Raw genomic sequence first — 22,061 nt, forward strand, 5'->3', positions numbered from 1 at the left:
GACAGGCGGGTGAGGCGGTTGGATGGACGCGGGTACGGACAGACGGACAGACAGACGGACGGACGGACAGAGACACGGGCGAGACGGGGGGGGCACAGACAGACGGACGGATAACAGGCGGACGGACAGACGGACACGGAGGCAGACGGACGCACAGACGGATGGACGGACGGACAGATGGACACACAGCCAGGCGGATGGACGGACGGACAGATGGACAGGGGCTGACGGATGGATGGAGAGACGGACAGACGGACACAGAGCTGGGTGGATGGACGGACGGATGGACAGATGCTGAGGGATGGATGCAGAGATGGACAGACGGACACAGAGCCGGGCGGATGGACGGACGGACAGATGGACAGGTGCTGATGGATGGATGGAGATACAGACAGACGGACGCACAGGCGGACGGAGAGACAGACGGATGCTGACGGATGGATGGAGATACGGACAGACGGACGCAGAGCTGGGTGGATGGACGGACGGACAGACAGATGCTGACGGATGGATGCAGAGATGGACAGATGGACGCAGAGCCAGGTGGACGGACAGATGGACAGGTGCTGACGGATGGACAGAGAGACGGACAGACGGACACAGAGCCGGGCGGATGGATGGATGGATGGACAGATGGACGGACAGATGGACAGGTGCTGACGGATGGACGGAGAGACGGACAGATGGACACAGAACTGGGCAGATGGATGGATGGACAGATGGACAGGTGCTGATGGATGGACGGAGAGACGGACAGACGGACACACAGACGCACAGCCAGGAGGACGGACGGACGGACGGACAAATGCTGACGGATGGATGGAGATACGGACAGACGGACACAGAGCCGGGCGGATGGACGGATGGATGGACAGATGGACGGACAGATGGATAGGTGCTGACGGATGGATGCAGAGATGGACAGACGGACACAGAGCTGGGCGGGTGCACAGGCAGGCGGATGGACGGACGGACGGATGGACGCTGACGGATGGATGGAGATGCGGACAGACGGACGCACAGCCGGGTGGACGGACGGACAGACGAGACGCTGGCAGACGGATGGAGATACAGACAGACGGACACACAGACGCACAGCCAGGAGGATGGACGGACGGACAAATGCTGACGGATGGATGGAGATACAGACAGACGGACACAGAGCTGGGCGGATGGATGGATAGATGGACAGATGGACAGATGGACGGACAGATGGACAGGTGCTGACGGATGGATGGAGAGACGGACAGACGGACACAGAGCCGGGCGGATGCACAGGCAGGCGGATGGACGGACGGATGGACGGACGCTGACGGATGGATGGAGAGACGGACAGACGGACACACAGACGCACAGCCAGGAGGACGGACGGATGGACGGACAAATGCTGATGGATGGATGGAGATACGGACAGACGGACACAGAGCCGGGCGGATGGACGGGCGGACGCTGACGGATGGATGCCGGAGGGCAGCCGGACAGACGGACGCAAAGCCGGACGGACAGATAACAGCCAAGACGGACGGACGGACAGACGGACGCGGGAAGGAAGGAAGGGCAGCGGGTCGAAAGGCCGGCGATCGGAGCGGAGTCAGGGACAGACGGACGGAAGGGCGGGCAGACAGACGGACAGACAGACAGACGGACACACGGAGGTTCGGTCGCCCCCCCCCCAAAAAAAAAACCCTCATCCCAACCCCCCCCCCCCCCCCGCCCCCCCCCGGCCTTTTTTTCTTCCCCCCCCCCCCCCCAAAATCCCGGCCCTGGAAGGAAGCGATGAGCGGCGGCGCGGCGACGACCTGCAAAGGAACGGCCCCAAAAACGGCCCCAAAAACGGCCCCAAAACGGCCCCAAAAACAACGGCCCCAAATTGACCCCAAATCGGCCCCACAACCGCCCTCCCCCCCCCCCCCCCCCCACGGCGCCGGCATCGCAGGGACGCAGCCGGCACAGAGCGGGGGTGGTTAGCGTGTGCTTAGCGTGTGCTTAGCGTGTGCTTAATGTGTGCTTAACGTGTGGTTAGCGTGTGGTTAGCGTGTGCTTAATGTGTGCTTAGCGTGTGCTTAGCGTGTGCTTAGCGTGTGGTTAGCGTGTGCTTAATGTGTGCTTAGCATGTGCTTAGCGTGTGGTTAGCGTGTGGTTAGTGTGTGCTTAATGTGTGGTTAGCGTGTGCTTAGCGTGTGCTAAACGTGTGGTTAGCGTGTGGTTAGCGTGTGCTTAATGTGTGGTTAGTGTGTGCTTAGCGTGTGCTTAGCGTGTGCTTAGTGTGTGCTTAGCGTGTGGTTAGTGTGTGCTTAGCGTGTGCTTAGCGTGTGCTTAATGTGTGCTTAGCATGTATTTAGTATGTAGTAAGCATGTGGTTAGCCTGTGCTTAATGTGTGCTCAGCATGTGCTTAGCGTGTGCCTAACATGTGCTTAACGTGTGCTTAATGTGTGCTTAGCGTGTAGTTAGTATGCAGTTAGCATGTGGTTTGCGTGTGGTTAACGCGTGATTAGTGTGTGCTTAATGTGTGATTAACATGTGGTTAGCATGTGCTTAGCGTGTGCTTAATGTGTGCTTAGCGTGTGTTAGCGTGTGATTAACATGTGCTTAATATGTGATCAACATGAGGTTAGCATGTGGTTAGCATATGGTTAACGTGTGCTTAATATGCGATTAGCATGGTGTTAGCGTGTGGTTAACATGTGATTAGCGTGTGCTGAATGTGTGATTAACATGTGATTAGCATGTGGTTAACGTGTGATTAGCATGTGCTTAATGTGTTCTTAATGTGTGATTAGCGTGTGGTTAACATGTGACCAGCATGTGGTTTGCACGTGATTAACGTGTGATTACGATGTGACTAATCTATCTTTAATGTGTGATTAGCATGTGCTAAGTGTGTGGTTAACATGTGCTGTGTGTGTGCTTAGCGTGTGCTTGAGATTTGCTTAGTGTGTGGTTAACATGTGTTTAGCGTGTGCATAACATGTGCTTAGTGTGTGCTTAGCATGTGCTAAAGCTGTGCTAAGCATGCGCTTAAACTGCAGTTAACATGTGCTTAACGTGTGCTTAGCGTGTGTCCAGCACGCGCTTAGCGCGTGCTTAGCATGTCCTTAGTGTGTGCTTCATGTGTGCTTCGTGTGTGCTTAACGTCTGCTTAACATGCGTGGCGTGTGCTTAACATGTTCTTAGTGTGTGCCTAACGTGTGCTTAGCGTGTGCTTAGCATGTGCTGTGTGCTTAACGTGTGCTTAGTGTTTGCTTAGCACATGCTTAGCATGTACTTAACGTGCGCTTAGCATATGCTTAACATGTGCTCTGCGTGTGCTTAGTGTGTGCTTAGCGTGTCCTTAATGTGTGCTTAGCGTGTGCAGACGTGTGCATAGAGGCCAGACATTTGCCCAGTGCCTGTCTGTGCGCTCAACATGAGCACGCGTGTGCTTAACGTGTGCTTAACCTGTGCTTGGTGTGTGCCTGTCAAGTGCTTGGCATGTGCTTAGCGTGTTCTTGCCATGCGCAGGGCCTTAACATGTGCTTGGCATGTGTGGCTGTGCCATGCATGGCTGCACCTGCTGCACTGCCGTGTGTTTAGCATGTGCTTAGCGTGTGTCTAGCATGTGCTTCGTGTGTCCTTACTGTGTGCTGAGTGCATGCTTAGCATGTACTTAATGTGCGCTCAGTGTTTGCTTAGCATGTGCTTAGCATGTACTTAACATGTGTCTAACATGTGTTTGGTGTGTGCTTGGTGTGTGCTTAGCATGTGCTTAACATGTGCCTGTTGCAGATGTGTGCACAGGGGCCAGGCGTTTGCCCAGCGCCTGACTGTGGGTGCTCAACCTGAACACACGTGTGCTTAGCATGTGCTTAACATGTGCTTGGTGCGTGCTTGGCATGTGCTTAGCATGTGCTTGCCATGCGCAGGGCCTTAACATGTGCTTTGCTTGTGTGGCTGTGCCATGCATGGCTGCACCTGCTGCACTGCCGTGTGCTTAGCGTGTGCTTAGCGTGTGTCTAGCATGTGCTTCGTGTGTCCTTACTGTGTGCTGAGTGCATGCTTAGCATGTACTTAATGTGCGCTGAGTGTTTGCTTAGAATGTGCTTAGCATGTACTTAACATGTGTCTAACATGTGTTTGGTGTGTGCTTGGTGTGTGCTTAGCATGTGCTTAACATGTGCCTGTTGCAGATGTGTGCACAGGGGCCAGGCGTTTGCCCAGCACCTCCCTGTGTGTGCTCAACCTGAACACACGTGTGCTTAGCATGTGCTTAACATGTGCTTGGTGTGTGCCTGGCATGTGCTTAGCATGTGCTTGGTGTGTGCCTGGCATGTGCTTAGCATGTGCCTGTTGCAGACACGTGCACAGGGGCCAGGCGTTCGCCCAGTGCCTGACCGTGGGTGCTCAGCGTGAGCACACGTGTGCTTAGCATGTGCTTAACATGTGCTTGGCATGTACTTAACATGTGCTCGACACGTGCAGGGGCTTAACGTGTGTTGGGCCCACGTGGCTTTGCCACATGTGGGTGCATCCGCTGCACTGCCGTGTGCTTGGCGTGTGCTTGGCGTGTGCTTGGCATGTGCTTGGCGTGTTCCCGTGCCGGCCCCGCCCCCACCGCCATCCTGGCTCCGCCCCCGCGGCTCCTGCAAAGCAAATGAAGGGGGGGGGAGGTGGGGGGGTCCCGCGCCGGCCCTGGGGAGAAAGGCAGTGGCCCACAATGCCCCGGGGCGCCAGGAGGGGCGGGACTTCCTGTTTTGCTCCGACTGGGGAGGTGGGACTTCCTGCCCCATCCTGACTGTGGAGGTGGGACTTCCTGCTCTGGCCTGTCAATGGGGAGGTGGGACTTCCTGTTTTGCTCTATACGAGGTGGGACTTCCTGTTCTGCTCCATATGAGGTGGGACTTCCTGTTTTCCTCAGTCCATGGGGAGGTGGGACTTCCTGTTCTGCTCTGTATGGGATGGGATTTCCTGTTTTCCTCAGTCTGTGGGAAGGTGGGACTTCCTGTTTTGCTCCTTAGGGGAGGTGGGATTTCCTCTTCTGCTCCATAATGGGGAGGTGGGACTTCCTGTTCTGCTCTATTGGGGAGGTGGGACTTCCTGTTTTGCTTCATATTGGGGTGGAACTTCCTGTTTTCCTCAGTCCAAGGGGAGATGGGACTTCCTGTTTGCTCCATAGGGGGGTAGGACTTCCTGTTCTGCTCCATAGGGGAGGTGGGACTTCCTGTTTTACTCAGACAATGAGGAGGTGGGACTTCCTGTTTTGCTCCTTAGGGAAGGTGGGGACTTCCTGTTCTGCTCTGTATGGGGTGGGATTTCCTTTCCTCAGTCCATGGGGAGGTGGGACTTCCTGTTCTGCTCTAATGGGGAGGTGGGACTTCCTGTTTTGCTCCATGGGGGAGGTGGCATTTCCTGTTCTTCTCTGTATGGGGTGGGATTTCGTGTTTTGCTCCATAGGGGGGTGGGACTTCCTGTTCTGCTCTGTATGGGGTGGGATTTCCTTTCCTCAGTCTGTGGGAAGGTGGGACTTCCTGTTCTGCTCCATAGGGAGGTAGGACTTCCTCTTCTGCTCTATATGGGGTGGGACTTCCTGTTTTGCTCCATAGGGGAGTGGGACTTCCTGTTCTGCTCTATATGAGGTGGGACTTCCTGTTCTGCGCCATAGGGGAGGTGGGACTTCCTTTTTTGCTCAGTAGGAGGGTGGGACTTCCTGTTTTGCTCCAATTGGGGAGGTGGAACTTTCTGTTCTGCTCTTTATGGGATGGGACTTCCTGTTTAACTGCATATTGGGGTGGGACTTCCTGTTTTCCTCAGTCCATGGGGAGGTGGGACTTCCTGTTCTGCTCTGTATGGGATGGCATTTCCTGTTTTCCGCAGTCTGTGGGAAGGTGGGACTTCCTGTTTTGCTCCTTAGTGGAGGTGGGACTTCCTGTTCTGCTCTATTGGGGAGGTGGGACTTCCTGTTTTGCTCCATATTGGGGTGGAACTTCCTGTTTTCCTCAGTCCAAGGGGAGATGGGACTTCCTGTTTTGCTCCTTAGAGAAGGTAAGGACTTCCTGTTCTGCTCTGTATGGGGTGGGATTTCCTTTCCTCAGTCCATGGGGAGGTGGGACTTCCTGTTCTGCTCTATATGGGGTGGGACTTCCTGTTTTGCTCTGCATGGGGGGTGGGACTTCCTGCCCCATCCTGACTGTGGAGGTGGGACTTCCTGTTCTGGCCTGTCAATGGGGAGGTGGGACTTCCTGTTTTGCTCTATATGAGGTGGGACTTCCTGTTCTGCTCCATATGAGGTGGGACTTCCTGTTTTCCTCAGTCCATGGGGAGGTGGGACTTCCTGTTCTGCTCTGTATGGGATGGGATTTCCTGTTTTCCTCAGTCTGTGGGAAGGTGGGACTTCCTGTTTTGCTCCTTAGTGGAGGTGGGACTTCCTCTTCTGCTCCATAATGGGGAGGTGGGACTTCCTGTTCTGCTCTATTGGGGAGGTGGGACTTCCCGTTTTGCTCCATATTGGGGTGGAACTTCCTGTTTTCCTCAGTCCAAGGGGAGATGGGACTTCCTGTTTGCTCCATAGGGGGGTAGGACTTCCTGCTCTGCTCCATAGGGGAGGTGGGACTTCCTGTTTTACTCAGACAATGAGGAGGTGGGACTTCCTGTTTTGCTCCTTAGGGAAGGTGGGGACTTCCTGTTCTGCTCTGTATGGGGTGGGACTTCCTGTTTTGCTCTGCATGGGGGGTGGGACTTCCTGCCCCATCCTGACTGGAGGTGGGACTTCCTGTTCTGGCCTGTCAATGGGGAGGTGGGACTTCCTGTTTTGCTCTATACGAGGTGGGACTTCCTGTTCTGCTCCATATGAGGTGGGACTTCCTGTTTTGCTCCATAGGGGAGGTGGGACTTCCTATTTTCCTCAGTCCATGGGGAGGTGGGACTTCCTGTTCTGCTCTATATGGGGTGGGACTTCCTGTTTTGCTCTGCATGGGGGATGGGACTTCCTGCCCCATCCTGACTGGAGGTGGGACTCCCTGTTCTGGCCTGTCAATGGGGAGGTGGGACTTCCTGTTTTGCTCTATACGAGGTGGGACTTCCTGTTTTCTTCAGTGCATGGGGAGGTGGGACTTCCTGTTCTGCTGTGTATGGGATGGGATTTCCTGTTTTCCTCAGTCTGTGGGAAGGTGGGACTTCCTGTTTTGCTCCTTAGGGGAGGTGGGACTTCCTGTTTTGCTCCATATTGGGGTGGGACTTCCTGTTTTCCTCAGTCCAAGGGGAGATGGGACTTCCTGTTCTGCTCTATATGGGGTGGGACTTCCTGTTTTGCTCTGCATGGGGGGTGGGACTTCTTGTTTTCCTCAGTCCACGGGGAGATGGGACTTCCTGTTTTGCTCCATAGGGGAGATGGGACTTCCTGTTTTACTCAATGGGGAGGTGGGACTTCCTGTTTTGCTCCTTAGGGAAGGTGGGGACTTCCTGTTCTGCTCTGTATGGGGCGGGTTTTCCTGTTTTCCTCAGTCTGTGGGAAGGTGGGACTTCCTGTTCTGCTCCGTAAGGGAGGTGGCATTTCCTCTTCTGCTCTATATGGGGCGGGACTTCCTGTTCTGCTCCATAGGGGATTTGGGACTTCCTGTTCTGCTCCATAAGAGAGGTGGGACTTCCTATTTTGTTCCATTGGGGAGGTGGGACTTCCTGTCCTGCTCTAATGGGGAGGTGGGACTTCCTGTTTTGCTCCATGGGGAATGGGACTTCCTGTTCTTCTCTGTATGGGGTGGGATTTCGTGTTTTGCTCCATAGGGGGGTGGGACTTCCTGTTCTGCTCTGTATGGGGTGGGATTTCCTTTCCTCAGTCCGTGGGAAGGTGGGACTTCCTGTTCTGCTCCATGGGGGAGGTGGGACTTCCTGTTCTGCTCCATGGGGGAGGTGGGACTTCCTTATTTGCTCTATATGGGGTGGGACTTCCTGTTTTGCTCCATTGGGGAGATGAATTTCCTGTGTTTTTCCACAGGAGAGAACAAACTTCCTGTTTTGCTCTTTATGGGGTGGGACTTCCTGCTCTGCTCTATATGGGGTGGAACTTCCTGTTTTGCTCCATAGGGGAAGTGGGACTTCCTGTTCTGCTCCATAGGGGAGGTGGGACTTCCTGTTATCACCTCCCAGGCAAAGACCCCACAGTTGGGGGCTGCGCTATGGGGCTGGCTGCTATGGGGCTGGGTGCTATGGGGCGCAATGGGGTCCTGGGTGCTATGGAGCTCTATGGGGCTCTATGGGGCTCTATGGGACTCTATAGGGCTCTATGGGGCCCTGGGTGCTATGGGGCTGGGTGCTATGGGGCTCTATGGGGTCCTGGGTGCTATGGGGCTCTATGAAGCTCTATGGGGCTCTATGGGACTCTATGGGGCACTAGGTGCTATGGGGCTGGGTGCTATGGGGCTCTATGGGGTCCTGGGTGCTATGGGACTCTATGGGGCTCAAGGTGCTATGGGGTTCTATGGGGCTCTAGGTGCTATGGGGTTCTATGGGGCTCTAGGTGCTATGGGTGCTATGGGGCTCTATAGGGCCCTAGGTTCTATGGGGCTCTATGGGATTCTATGGGGTCCTGGTTGCTATGGGGCTCTATGGGGTCCTGGGTGCTATGGGGCTCTATGGGGCTCTATGGGGCTCTATAGAGTTCTATGGGGTCCTGGGTGCTATGGGGTTCTATGGGGCTCTAGGTGCTATGGGTGCTATGGGGCTCTATAGGGCCCTAGGTGCTATGGGGTTCTATGGGGCTCTATGGGGCTCTATGGAACTCTTCGGGGCTCTAGGTGCTATGGGTGCTATGGGGCTGGGTGCTATGGGGCTCTATGGGACTCTATGGGGTCTTGGTGCTATGGGGCTGGGTGCTATGGAGCTCTATGGGGTCCTGGGTGCTATGGGGCTCTATGAAGCTCTATGGGGCTCTATGGGACTCTATGGGGCTCTAGGTGCTATGGGTGCTATGGGGCTCTATAGGGCCCTAGGTGCTATAGGGCTCTATAGGTTTCTATGGGGCCCTGGGTGCTATGGGGCTCTATGGGGTCCTGGGTGCTATGGGGCTCTATGGGGTCCTGGGTGCTATGGGACTCTATGGGACTCTATGGGGCTCTAGGTGCTATGGGTGCTATGGGGCTGGGTGCTATGGGGCTCTATGGGGTCCTGGGTGCTATGGGGCTCTATGGGGCCCTGGGTGCTATGGGACTCTATGGGGCTCTAGGTGCTATGGGTGCTATGGGGCTCTATAGGGCCCTAGGTTCTATGGGGCTCTATGGGGTTCTATGGGGCCCTGGTTGCTATGGGGCTGTATGGGGTCCTGGGTGCTATGGGCCTCTATGGGACTCTATGGGGTCCTGGGTGCTATGGGGCTCTATGAAGCTCTATGGGACTCTATGGGGCTCTAGGTGCTATGGGTGCTATGGGGCTCTATAGGGCCCTAGGTTCTATGAGGCTCTATAGGGTTCTATGGGGCCCTGGGTGCTATGGGGCTCTATGGGGTCCTGGGTGCTATGGGGCTTTATGGGGCTCTATAGGGTTCTATGGTTCCTGGGTGCTATGGGGCTCTATGGGGCTCTATGGGGCTCTATAGGGCCCTAGGTGCTATGGGGCTCTATGGGGTCCTGGGTGCTATGGGGCTCTATGGGGTCTATAGGGCCCTAGGTGCTATGGGGCTCTATGGGGTCCTGGGTGCTATGGGGCTCTATGGGGTCTATAGGGCCCTAGGTGCTATGGGGCTCTATGGGGTCCTGGGTGCTATGGGGCTCTATGGGGCTCTATAGGGCCCTAGGTGCTATGGGGCTCTATGGGGTCCTGGGTGCTATGGGGCTCTATGGGGCTCTATAGGGCCCTAGGTGCTATGGGGCTCTATGGGGCTCTATGGGACTCTATGGGGCTCTAGGTGCTATGGGTGCTATGGGGCTGGGTGCTATAGAGCTCTATGGGACTCTATAGGGCCCTAGGTTCTATGGGGCTCTATGGGGCTCCATGCGGCCCTGGGTGCTATGGGGCTCTATGAAGCTCTATGGGGCTCTATGGGACTCTATGGGGCTCTAGGTGCTATGGGTGCTATGGGACTCTATAGGGCCCTAGGTGCTACAAGGCTCTATAGGGTTCTATGGGGCCCTGGGTGCTATGGGGCTCTATGGGGTCCTGGGTGCTATGGGGCTCTATGGGGCTCTATGGGACTCTATGGGACTCTATAGGGTTCTATGGGGCCCTGGGTGCTATGGAGCTCTATGGTGTCTATGGGGCCCTGGTTGCTATGGGGCTCTATGGGGTCCTGGGTGCTATGGGGGTCTATGGGACTCTATAGGGCCCTAGGTGCTATGGGACTCTATGGGGCTCTATGGGGTCTATGGGGCCCTGGGTGCTATGGGGCTCTATGGGGCTCTAGGTGCTATGGGTGCTATGGGGCTCTATAGGGCCCTAGGTTCTATGGGGCTCTATGGGACTCTATGGGGCTCTAGGTGCTATGGGTGCTATGGGGCTCTATAGGGCCCTAGGTGCTATGGGGCTCTATGGGACTCTATGGGGCTCTAGGTGCTATGGGTGCTATGGGGTTCTATGGGGCCCTAGGTGCTATGGGGCTCTATGGGGCTCTATAGAGTTCTATGGGGCCCTGGGTGCTATGGGACTCTATGGGGCTCTATGGGGCTCTAGGTGCTATGGGTGCTATGGGGCTGGGTGCTATGGGACTCTATGGGACTCTATGGGGCTCTATGGGGCTCTATAGGTTTCTATGGGGTCCTGGGTGCTATGGGGTTTTATGAAGCTCTATGGGCGTCTATGAAGCTCTATGGGGCTCTATAGGGCCCTGGGTGCTATGGGGCTCTATGGGGCTCTATGGGGCTCTATGGGGCTCTAGGAGCTACGGGTGCTATGGGGCTCTATGAAGCTCTATGGGACTCTATGGGGCCCTAGGTGCTATGGGGCCGGGTGCTATGGGGCTCTATGGGGCCCTGGGTGCTATGGGACTCTATGGGGCTCTATGGGGCTCTATGGGGCTCTATGGGGCTCTATGGGGTCCTGGGTGCTATGGGGCTCTATGAAGCTCTATGGGACTCTATAGGGCTCTATGGGGCCCTGGGTGCTATGGGGCTCTATGGGGCTCTATGGGACTCTATAGGGCTCTATGGGGCCCTGGGTGCTATGGGGCTGGGTGCTATGGGGCTCTATGGGGCCCTGGTTGCTATGGGGCTCTATGGGGTCCTGGGTGCTATGGGGCTCTATGGGGCTCTATGGGGCTCTATGGGACTCTATAGGGCTCTATGGGGCCCTGGGTGCTATGGGGCTGGGTGCTATGGGGCTCTATGGGGTCCTGGGTGCTATGGGGCTCTATGGGGCTCTATAGGGCCCTAGGTTCTATGGGGCTCTATGGGACTCTATGGGGCTCTAGGTGCTATGGGTGCTATGGGGCTGGGTGCTATAGAGCTCTATGGGACTCTATAGGGCCCTAGGTGCTATGGGGCTCTATGGGGTCCTGGGTGCTATGGGGTTCTATGGGGCCCTAGGTGCTATGGGACTCTATGGGACTCTATGGGGCTCTATGGGGCTCTATAGGGTTCTATGGGGCTCTGTAGGGCCCTAGGTGCTATGGGGCTCTATGGGGCTCTAGGTGCTATGGGTGCTATGGGGCTCTATAGGGCCCTAGGTGCTATGGGGCTCTATGGGGTTCTATGGGGCCCTGGGTGCTATGGGGCTTTATGGGCTCTATAGGGCCCTAGGTTCTATGGGGCTCTATAGGTTTCTATGGGGCCCTGGGTGCTATGGGGCTCTATGGGGCTCTATAGGGCCCTGGGTGCTATGGGGCTCTATGAAGCTCTATGGGGCTCTATGGGACTCTATGGGGCACTAGGTGCTATGGGTGCTATGGGGCTGGGTGCTATGTGGTTCTATGGGGCCCTGGGTGCTATGGGACTCTATGGGGCTCTAGGTGCTATGGGTGTTATGGGGCTCTATAGGGCCCTAGGTGCTATGGGGCTCTATGGGGCTCTATAGGGCCCTAGGTTCTATGGGGCTCTATAGGTTTCTATAGGGCCCTAGGTGCTATGGGGCTCTATGGGACTCTATGGGGCCCTGGGCGCTATGGGGCTGGGTCAAGTTGGGGGTCAACGTGTGTCTGTGGGGCACGGAGGGAGAGGGAAGGGGGGGGGGGGGACGACGACGACGACACCGAGGGACGTGGGGCTGGGGGATAACGGGATGGCGGGGGGGTCGGGTTTGGGGTTTGGGGACAGAAATGGGGCGGGGGGCTGTGGGGCCGCCGTGGGGCCGGGCGCCGTGGGGCGGGACTCACTGTAGGGCACGCAGTCGTACTGAACCTCCAGGTATTTGTAGGTTCCGGGACACGGGTCAGGAAACGCCTCGGAACCGGCGACCACCACGCATTGGGTTCGGTTGTTGCATCTGTGGGGAAAGAGGAGATGGGGGGATGTGGGATGGGTGTGGGGTCAGGGATATGGGGTCAGGGATTGGGATATGGGGCAGGGAATGGGGATATGGGGACAGGAATCACAATATGGGGCCAGGAATCAGGATATGGGGCCAGGAATCAGGATATGGGGCCAGGGGTGGGGATATGGGGTCAGGGATGGGGATATGGGGTCAGGAATTGGGATATGGGGTCAGGGATGGGGATATGGGCCCAGGAATCAGGATATGGGGCCAGGAATCAGGATATGGGGACAAGAATCAGGATATGGGGACAGAGGTGCGGATATGGGGTCAGGGGTGGGGATATGGGGTCAGGGATTGGGATATGGGGCAGGGAATGGGGATATGGGGTCAGGGGTGGGGATATGGGGTCAGGAATTGGGATATGGGGTCAGGGATTGGGATATGGGGCAGGGGTGGGGATATGGGGCAGGGAATGGGGATATGGGGTCAGGAATTGGGATATGGGGTCAGGGGTGGGGATATGGGGTCAGGAATTGGGATATGGGGCAGGGAATGGGGATATGGGGCAGGGATGGGGATATGGGGCAGGGATGGGGATATGGGGTCAGGGATGGGGATATGGGGCAGGGAATGGGGATATGGGGCAGGGAATGGGGATATGGGGCAGGGATGGGGATATGGGGCAGGGATGGGGATATGGGGTCAGGGATGGGGATATGGGGCAGGGAATGGGGATATGGGGCAGGGATGGGGATATGGGGTCAGGGAATGGGGATATGGGGCCAGGAATCAGGATATGGGGTCAGGGAATGGGGATATGGGGCAGGGATGGAGATATGGGGCCAGGGGTGGGGATATGGGGCAGGGAATGGGGATATGGGGCAGGGATGGGGATATGGGGCAGGGATGGGGATATGGGGTCAGGAATCAGGATATGGGGCCAGGGGTGGGGATATGGGGTCAGGAATCAGGATATGGGGCCAGGGGTGGGGATATGGGGACAGGAAACAGGATATGGGGACTGGAATCAGGTTATGGGGTCAGGAGTGGGCATATGGGGACAGGAATCATGATATGGGGACAGGAATCAGGATATGGGGCAGGGATGGGGATATGGGGTCAGGAATGGGGTTATGGGGACAAGAATCAGGATATGGGGACAGGAATCAGGATATGGGGACAGGGGTGCGGATATGGGGTCAGGGGTGGGGATATGGGGTCAGGAATTGGGATATGGGGCAGGGGTGGGGATATGGGGCAGGGATGGGGATATGGGGCCAGGGGTGGGGATATGGGGCAGGGAATGGGGATATGGGGCAGGGATGGGGATATGGGGTCAGGGAATGGGGATATGGGGCCAGGAATCAGGATATGGGGCCAGGAATCAGGTTATGGGGACAGGAGTGGGGATATGGGGTCAGGAATCAGGATATGGGGTCAGGGATGGGGATATGGGGTCAGGGGCGTAGGAACACATATGGGGCCAGGGATATGGGGCCAGGGAATGGGGATATGGGGACAGGAATCAGGATATGGGGCCAGGGGTGGGGATATGGGGCCAGGAATGGGGATATGGGGTCAGGAATCAGGATATGGGGACAGGAGTAAGGATATGGGGACAGGAAACAGGATATGGGGACTGGAATCAGGTTATGGGGTCAGGGGTGGGGATATGGGGTAGGGGTGGGCATATGGGGACAGGAATCATGATATGGGGACAGGAATCAGGATATGGGGACAGGAATCAGGATATGGGGCAGGGATGGGGATATGGGGTCAGGAATGGGGTTATGGGGACAAGAATCAGGATATGGGGACAGGAATCAGGATATGGGGACAGAGGTGCGGATATGGGGTCAGGGGTGGGGATATGGCGTCAGGAATTGGGATATGGGGTCAGGGATTGGGATATGGGGCAGGGGTGGGGATATGGGGCAGGGAATGGGGATATGGGGTCAGGAATTGGGATATGGGGTCAGGGGTGGGGATATGGGGACAGGAATCAGGTTATGGGGACAGGAGTGGGGATATGGGGCAGGGATGGGGATATGGGGTCAGGAATCAGGATATGGGGCCAGGGGTGGGGATATGGGGACTGGAATCAGGATATGGGGTCAGGGGTGGGGATATGGGGTCAGGGGTGTAGGAACACATATGGGGCCAGGGATATGGGGATGGAGGTGGGGATATGGGGCAGGGATGGGGATATGGGGTCAGGAATCAGGATATGGGGTCAGGGGTGGGGATATGGGGTCAGGGATGGGGATATGGGGACAGGAAACAGGATATGGGGCCAGGGGTGGGGATATGGGGACAGGAAACAGGATATGGGGACTGGAATCAGGATATGGGGTCAGCGGTGTAGGAACACATATGGGGCCAGGGATATGGGGCCAGGGGTGGGGATATGGGGTCAGGGGTGGGGATATGGGGTCAGGAATTGGGATATGGGGCAGGGATGGGGATATGGGGCAGGTAATGGGGATATGGGGCCAGGAATCAGGATATGGGGCCAGGAATCAGGATATGGGGACAGGGGTGGGGATATGGGGCCAGGGATGGGGATATGGGGTCAGGAATCAGGTTATGGGGTCAGGGGTGGGCATATGGGGAAAGGAATCAGGATATGGGGCCAGGGGTGGGGATATGGGGTCAGGAATTGGGATATGGGGACAGGAATCATGATATGGGGACAGGAATCAGGATATGGGGTCAGGGGTGGGGATATGGGGTCAGGAATTGGGATATGGGGACAGGAATCAGGATATGGGGACAGGAATCAGGATACGGGGACAGGGGTGGGGATATGGGGACAGGAATCAGGTTATGGGGACAGGAGTGGGGATATGGGGCAGGGAATGGGGATATGGGGCCAGGAATCAGGATATGGGGACTGGAATCAGGATATGGGGTCAGGGGTGGGGATATGGGGCCAGGGGTGTAGGAACACATATGGGGCCAGGGATATGGGGCCAGGGGTGGGGATATGGGGTCAGGGGTGGGGATATGGGGTCAGGAATTGGGATATGGGGCAGGGATGGGGATATGGGGCAGGGAATGGGGATATGGGGCAGGGATGGGGATATGGGGACAGGAATCAGGTTATGGGGACAGGGGTTGGGGATATGGGGACAGGAATCAGGATATGGGGATTGGAATCAGGATATGGGGTCAGGGGTGGGGATATGGGGTCAGGGGTGTAGGAACACATATGGGGCCAGGGATATGGGGATGGAGGTGGGGATATGGGGTCAGGAATCGGGATATGGGGCCAGGGGTGGGGATATGGGGTCAGGAATTGGGATATGGGAACAGGAATCAGGATATGGGGACAGGGGTGGGGATATGGGGTCAGGAATTGGGATATGGGGCCAGGGGTGGGGATATGGGGACAGGAATCAGGTTATGGGGACAGGAGTAAGGATATGGGGTCACGGGTGGGGATATGGGGACAGGGGTGGGAATATTGGGTCAGAGATGGGATATGGGGACAGGAATCAGGATATGGGGTCAGGGGTGTAGGAACACATATGGGGCCAGGGATATGGGGATGGGGGTGGGGATATGGGGTCAGGGGGACAGGGGTAGGGATATGGGGCCCAGGGATATGGGGATGGGGATGGAGATATGGGGACAGGAATCAGGATATGGGGCCAGGGGTGGGGATATGGGGACAGAGGTGGGGATATGGGGCCAGGAATCAGGTTATGGGGACAGGAGTAAGGATATGGGGTCACAGGTGGGGATATGGGGACAGAGGTGGGGATATAGGGACAGGAATCAGGATATGGGGTCAGGGGGGGGGATATGGGGACAGGGGTGGGGATATGGGGTTGGGAATGGGGATATTGGGACAGGAATCGGGATATGGGGCAGGGATGTAGGAACACATATGGGGCCAGGAATATGGGGTCAGGGATGGGGATATGGGGTCAGGGGTGGGGATATGGGGCCGGGGGTGTGGGGCCAGGGATGCGTGCTCCCCTATGTCCCCATGTCCACCTGTCCCCCCCACATCCCCCCTCCCCCCCATATCCCTTCATCCTCCACCCCCCCAGGACCCCCCAGACCCCACAAACCCCCCCACATCCCCACCCCCCACCTCTGCGCCACGACTTTGAACCCATCAACCAGGCAGCACCGATGCTCTCCATCATATCCCCCCATATCCCCCCATATCCCCATATCCCCATCCCCCCCATCCTCCACATCCTCTCCATCCCCCCAAGACCCCCCAGACCCCCCCCATATCCCCATATCCCCACATCCCCATCCCCCCCAAGACCCCCCAGACCCCCCCACCACCCCATATCCCACCTCTGTGCCACGATTTTCAATGCATCAGGCTCTCAGCACCGATGCTCTCCATCATTCGTCCCCATATCCCCATATGCCCCCATATCCCCCCATATCCTCACATCCCCATCCTCCCCATCCTCCCCATCCCTCCCAAGACCCCCAACGGCCCCATCTCCCCAAGACCCCCAAGACCCCCAGCCCCCCCATCCCCCCCAAGTCCCCCACCTCTGCGCCACGATCTTGAACCCATCAGGCACTCAGCACTGATGCTCTCCATCATTCCTCCCCATAACCTCACATCCCCATCCTCCCCATCCTCCCCAACCCCCCCATGCCCCCAAAACCCCCAAGACCCCCAAGACCCCCCACCCCCACCCCCCCCAGCCCCCTCCCCACCCCTGCGCCATGATCCTGAACCCATCAGGCTCTCAGCACCGATGCTCTCCATCATATCCTCACATCCCCATCCTCCCCATCCTCCCCAACCCCCCCATCCCCCCAAGACCCCCAAAACCCCCAAGACCCCCAAGACCCCCATCCCCCCCAGAGCCCCCCAGCCCCCTCCCCACCTCTGCGCCACGATCTTGAACCCATCAGGCTCTTAGCACTGACGCTCTCCATCATTCCTCCCCATATCCCCCCATATCCCCACATCCCCATCCTCCCCATCCTCCCCAACCCCCCCATCCCCCCAAGACCCCCAAAACCCCCAAGACCCCAAGACCCCCAAGACCCCCATCCCCTGCCATCCCCCCCATCCCCCCCAAGCCCCCCACCTCTGCGCCATGATCTTGAATGCATCAGCCAAGCAGCACCAATGCTCTCCATCATATCCCCATATCCCCACATCCCCATCCTCCCCAAGCCCCCCATGCCCCCAAAACCCCCAAGACCCCCAAGACCCCCATCCCCCCCATCCCCCCCAGCCCCCTCCCCATCCCTGCACCATGATCCTGAACCCATCAGGCTCTCAGCACTGATGCTCTCCATCATTCCTCCCCATATCCCCACATCCCCATCCTCCCCATCCTCCCCAAGACCCCCAAAACCCCCAAGACCCCAAGACCCCAAGACCCCCATCCCCCCCATCCCCCCCAGCCCCCTCCCCACCTCTGCACCATGATCCTGAACCCATCAGGCTCTCAGCACTGATGCTCTCCATCATTCCTCCCCATATCCTCACATCCCCATCCTCCCCAACCCCCCCATCCTCCCCAAGACCCCAAGACCCCCATCCCCTGCCATCCCCCCATCCCCCCCAAGCCCCCCACCTCTGCGCCACGATCTTGAATGCATCGGGCAGGCAGCACTGATGTCCTCCCCACATCCCCACATATCCCCATATCCCCATCCTCCCCATCCTCTCCAAGCCCCCAAAACCCCCAAGACCCCCAAGACCCCCAAGCCCCCCACCTCTGCGCCATGATCTTGAACCCATCAGGCTCTCAGCACTGATGCTTTCCATCATTCCTCCCCATATCCCCCCATATCCCCACATCCCCATCCTCCCCAAGACTCCCCATCCCCCCAAGACCCCCAAGACCCCCAAGACCCCCATCCCCCCCACCCCCCCAAGCCCCCCACCTCTGCGCCACGATCTTGAATGCATCGGGCAGGCAGCACTGATGTCCTCCCCATATCCCCCCATATCCCCATCCTCCCCATCCTCCACATCTCCCCCAAAACCCCCAAGACCCCCAAGACCCCCCAAGACCCCAAGACCCCCATCCCCCCCAAGCCCCCCACCTCTGCACCATGATCTTGAACACATCAGGCACTCAGCACCGATGCTCTCCATCATTCCTCCCCATATCCTCACATCCCCATCCTCCCCATCCTCCCCAACCCCCCCATCCTCCCGAAGACCCCAAGACCCCCAAGACCCCCAAGACCCCCATCCCCCCCAGAGCCCCCCAGCCCCCTCCCCACCCCTGCGCCACGATCTTGAATGCATCAGGCTCTCAGCACTGATGCCCTCCATCATATCCCCCCACATCCTCCCCATATCCCCACATCCCCATCCTCCCCATCCTGCCCAACCCCGCAAGACCCCCAAGACCCCCAAGACCCCCATCTCCCCCATCCCCCCCCAAGCCCCCCACCTCTGCGCCATGATCTTGAATGCATCAGGCAGGTAGCACTGATGCTTTCCCCACATCCCCCCATATCCCCCCATATCCCCATCCTCCCCATCCTCCCCAACCCCCCCATCCCCCCAAGACCCCCAAGACCCCCAAGACCCCCAAGACCCCCAAGACCCCCATCCCCCCCAGCCCCCCCAAGCCCCCCACCTCTGCGCCACGATCTTGAACCCATCAGGCACTCAGCACTGATGCTCTCCATCATTCCTCCCCATATCCCCCCATATCCCCATCCTCCCCATCCTCCCCAACCCCCCCATCCCCCCAAGACCCCCAAGACCCCCAAGACCCCCATCCCCCCCATCCCCCCCAAGCCCCCCACCTCTGCGCCATGATCTTGAACCCATCAGGCACTCAGCACTGATGCCCTCCATCATTCCTCCCCATAACCTCACATCCCCATCCTCCCCATCCTCCCCAAGACCCCCAAAACCCCCAAGACCCCAAGACTCCCATCCCCCCCATCCCCCCCAAGCCCCCCACCTCTGCGCCATGATCTTGAAGGCATCAGGCAGGTAGCACTGCACGTTCTCCATCTGGAAGGGGTCGGCGTCGCAGATCTTGTCGTCGGTCCGCCCGTAGTTGGCGTTTTCCACCATCACCACGTCGCTGCCGGGGCAGCGCAGCTCTATGGGGTAACCTTCGCACGCCAGCTCCCTGCGCACCAACCCGAAGGGCAGCCCGGCCCGGCTCAGCCCTATAGGGGAAAGAAAGAATAAAAGGGGGGGGCTGGGAAAATGGGATCCGCTGATTGGAAGGATGCGGCCCCCCACCCTGTGGAGAGAGGTTGGGGGTTTATGGGAGCGCAAGAGAGGGGTCTCGAAGCGTCCCCAAATCCCAGGATTTGGGTTCGTGAGATCCGTGGGGTGACATATCCCAGTATTGGGGTCTCCAAGGGTCACCAGATCCCAATATTGGGGTCTATGAGTTCCATGGGGCATCAAATCCCAACATCAGGGTCCTCAAGGGTCACCAAATCCCAATATCGGGCTCTCCAAGGGTCACCAGATCCCAATATTGGGGTCTCCAAGGGTCACCAGATCCCAATATTGGGGTACTCAAGGGTCACCAGATCCCAGTATTGGGGTCTCCAAGGCTCACCAGATCCCAACACTGGGGTCTATGGGCTCCAAGGGTCACCGGATCCCAATATTGGGGTCATCAAGGGTCCCCATATCCCAATACTGGGGTCTATGGGCTCCAAGGGTCACCAGATCCCAATATTGGGGTCCTCAAGGGTCCCTATATCCCAATACTGGGGTCTATGGGCTCCAAGGGTCCCCAGATCCCAATACTGGGGTCTATGAGCTCCAAGGCTCACCAGATCCCAGTATTGGGGTCTCCAAGGGTCACCAGATCCCAATATTTGGGTCTATGAGCTCCAAGGCTCACCAGATCCCAGTATTGGGGTCTTCAAGGGTCACCAGATCCCAATATTGGGGTCTATGAGCTCTGTGGGGTGACATATCCCAATATTGGGGTCTTCAAGGGTCACCAGATCCCAGTATTGGGGTCTACGAGTTCCATGGGGCACCAAATCCCAATATCGGGGTCTCCAAGGGTCACCAGATCCCAATATTGGGGTCTATGAGCTCTGTGGGGCGACATATCCCAATATTGGGATCTTCAAGGGTCACCAGATCCCAGTATTGGGGTCTATGAGCTCCATGGGGCATCAAATCCCAACATCAGGGTCCTCAAGGGTCACCAAATCCCAATATCGGGGTCTCCAAGGCTCACCAGATCCCAACACTGGGGTCTATGAGCTCCAAGGGTCACCAGATCCCAATATTGGGGTCCTCAAGGGTCCCTATATCCCAATACTGGGGTCTATGGGCTCCAAGGGTCCCCAGATCCCAATACTGGGGTCTATGAGCTCCAAGGCTCACCAGATCCCAGTATTGGGGTCTCCAAGGGTCACCAGATCCCAATATTTGGGTCTATGGGCTCCAAGGCTCACCAGATCCCAGTATTGGGGTCTTCGAGGGTCACCAGATCCCAATATTGGGGTCTATGTGCTCTGTGGGGCGACATATCCCAATATTGGGGTCTTCAAGGGTCACCAGATCCCAGTATTGGGGTCTATGAGCTCCATGGGGCATCAAATCCCAACATCAGGGTCCTCAAGGGTCACCAAATCCCAATATCGGAGTCTCCAAGGCTCACCAGATCCCAACACTGGGGTCTATGGGCTCCAAGGGTCACCGGATCCCAATATTGGGGTCATCAAGGGTCCCCATATCCCAATACTGGGGTCTATGGGCTCCAAGGGTCACCTGATCCCAATATTGGGGTCTTCAAGGGTCACCAGATCCCAATATTTCGGTCTATGAGCTCCATGGGGCACCAAATCCCAATACTGGGGTCTATGGGCTCCAAGGGTCACCAGATCCCAGTATTGGGGTCTACGAGTTCCATGGGGCATCAAATCCCAATATCAGGGTCCTCAAGGGTCCCCAGATCCCAATACTGGGGTCTATGGGCTCCAAGGGTCACCGGATCCCAATATTGGGGTCCTCAAGGGTCCCCAGATCCCAATATTTGGGGTCTATGGGCTCCAAGGGTCACCGGATCCCAGTATTGGGGTCTCCAAGGGTCACCAGATCCCAATATCGGGGTCCATGAGTTCCGTGGGGCATCAAATCCCAACATCAGGGTCCTCAAGGGTCACCAAATCCCAATATTGGGCTCTCCAAGGCTCACCAGATCCCAATATTTGGGTCTATGAGCTCCATGGGGCACCGGATCCCAATACTGGGGTCCTCAAGGGTCACCAGATCCCAATATTTCAGTCTATGAGCTCCATGGTTAACTAAATCCCAATATTGGGGTCATCAAGGGTCCCCAGATCCCAGTATTGGGGTCTATGTGCTCCATGGGGCACCAAATCCCGATACCAGGGTCCTCAAAGGCCCCCAGATCCCAATATTGGGGTCATCAAGGGTCACCAGATCCCAATATTGGGGTCTATAAGTTCCATGGGGCATCAAATCCCAATATTGGGGTCTTCAAGGGTCACCAGATCCCAACACTGGGGTCTATGAGCTCCAAGGGTCACCAGATCCCAATATTGGGGTCATCAAGGGTCACCAGATCCCAATATTGGGGTCTATAAGTTCCATGGGGCACTGGATCCCAATATTGGGGTCTTCAAGGGTCACCAGATCCCAACACTGGGGTCTATGAGCTCCAAGGGTCCCCAGATCCCAATACTGGGGTCTATGAGCTCCATGGGGCACTGGATCCCAGTA

General features: G+C 57.3%; 1 protein-coding gene across 1 annotated transcript in view; it reads right to left on the reverse strand.

Moving 5' to 3' along the window:
- Nucleotides 1–22,061, reverse strand: part of LOC116241127 (adhesion G protein-coupled receptor L1-like) — a 133,509-nt gene that overhangs the window by 106,313 nt on the left and 5,135 nt on the right. The window contains 2 exon segments of the mRNA XM_090128605.1: nucleotides 12,270–12,379; nucleotides 19,294–19,507. Coding sequence (XP_089984731.1) covers nucleotides 12,270–12,379; nucleotides 19,294–19,507 — 324 coding nt within the window.

The sequence above is a fragment of the Phasianus colchicus genome, chromosome 34, assembly GCF_987193195.1.
Source record: "Phasianus colchicus chromosome 34, bPhaCol1.hap1.1, whole genome shotgun sequence".
Taxonomy (NCBI): Eukaryota; Metazoa; Chordata; class Aves; order Galliformes; family Phasianidae; genus Phasianus; species Phasianus colchicus.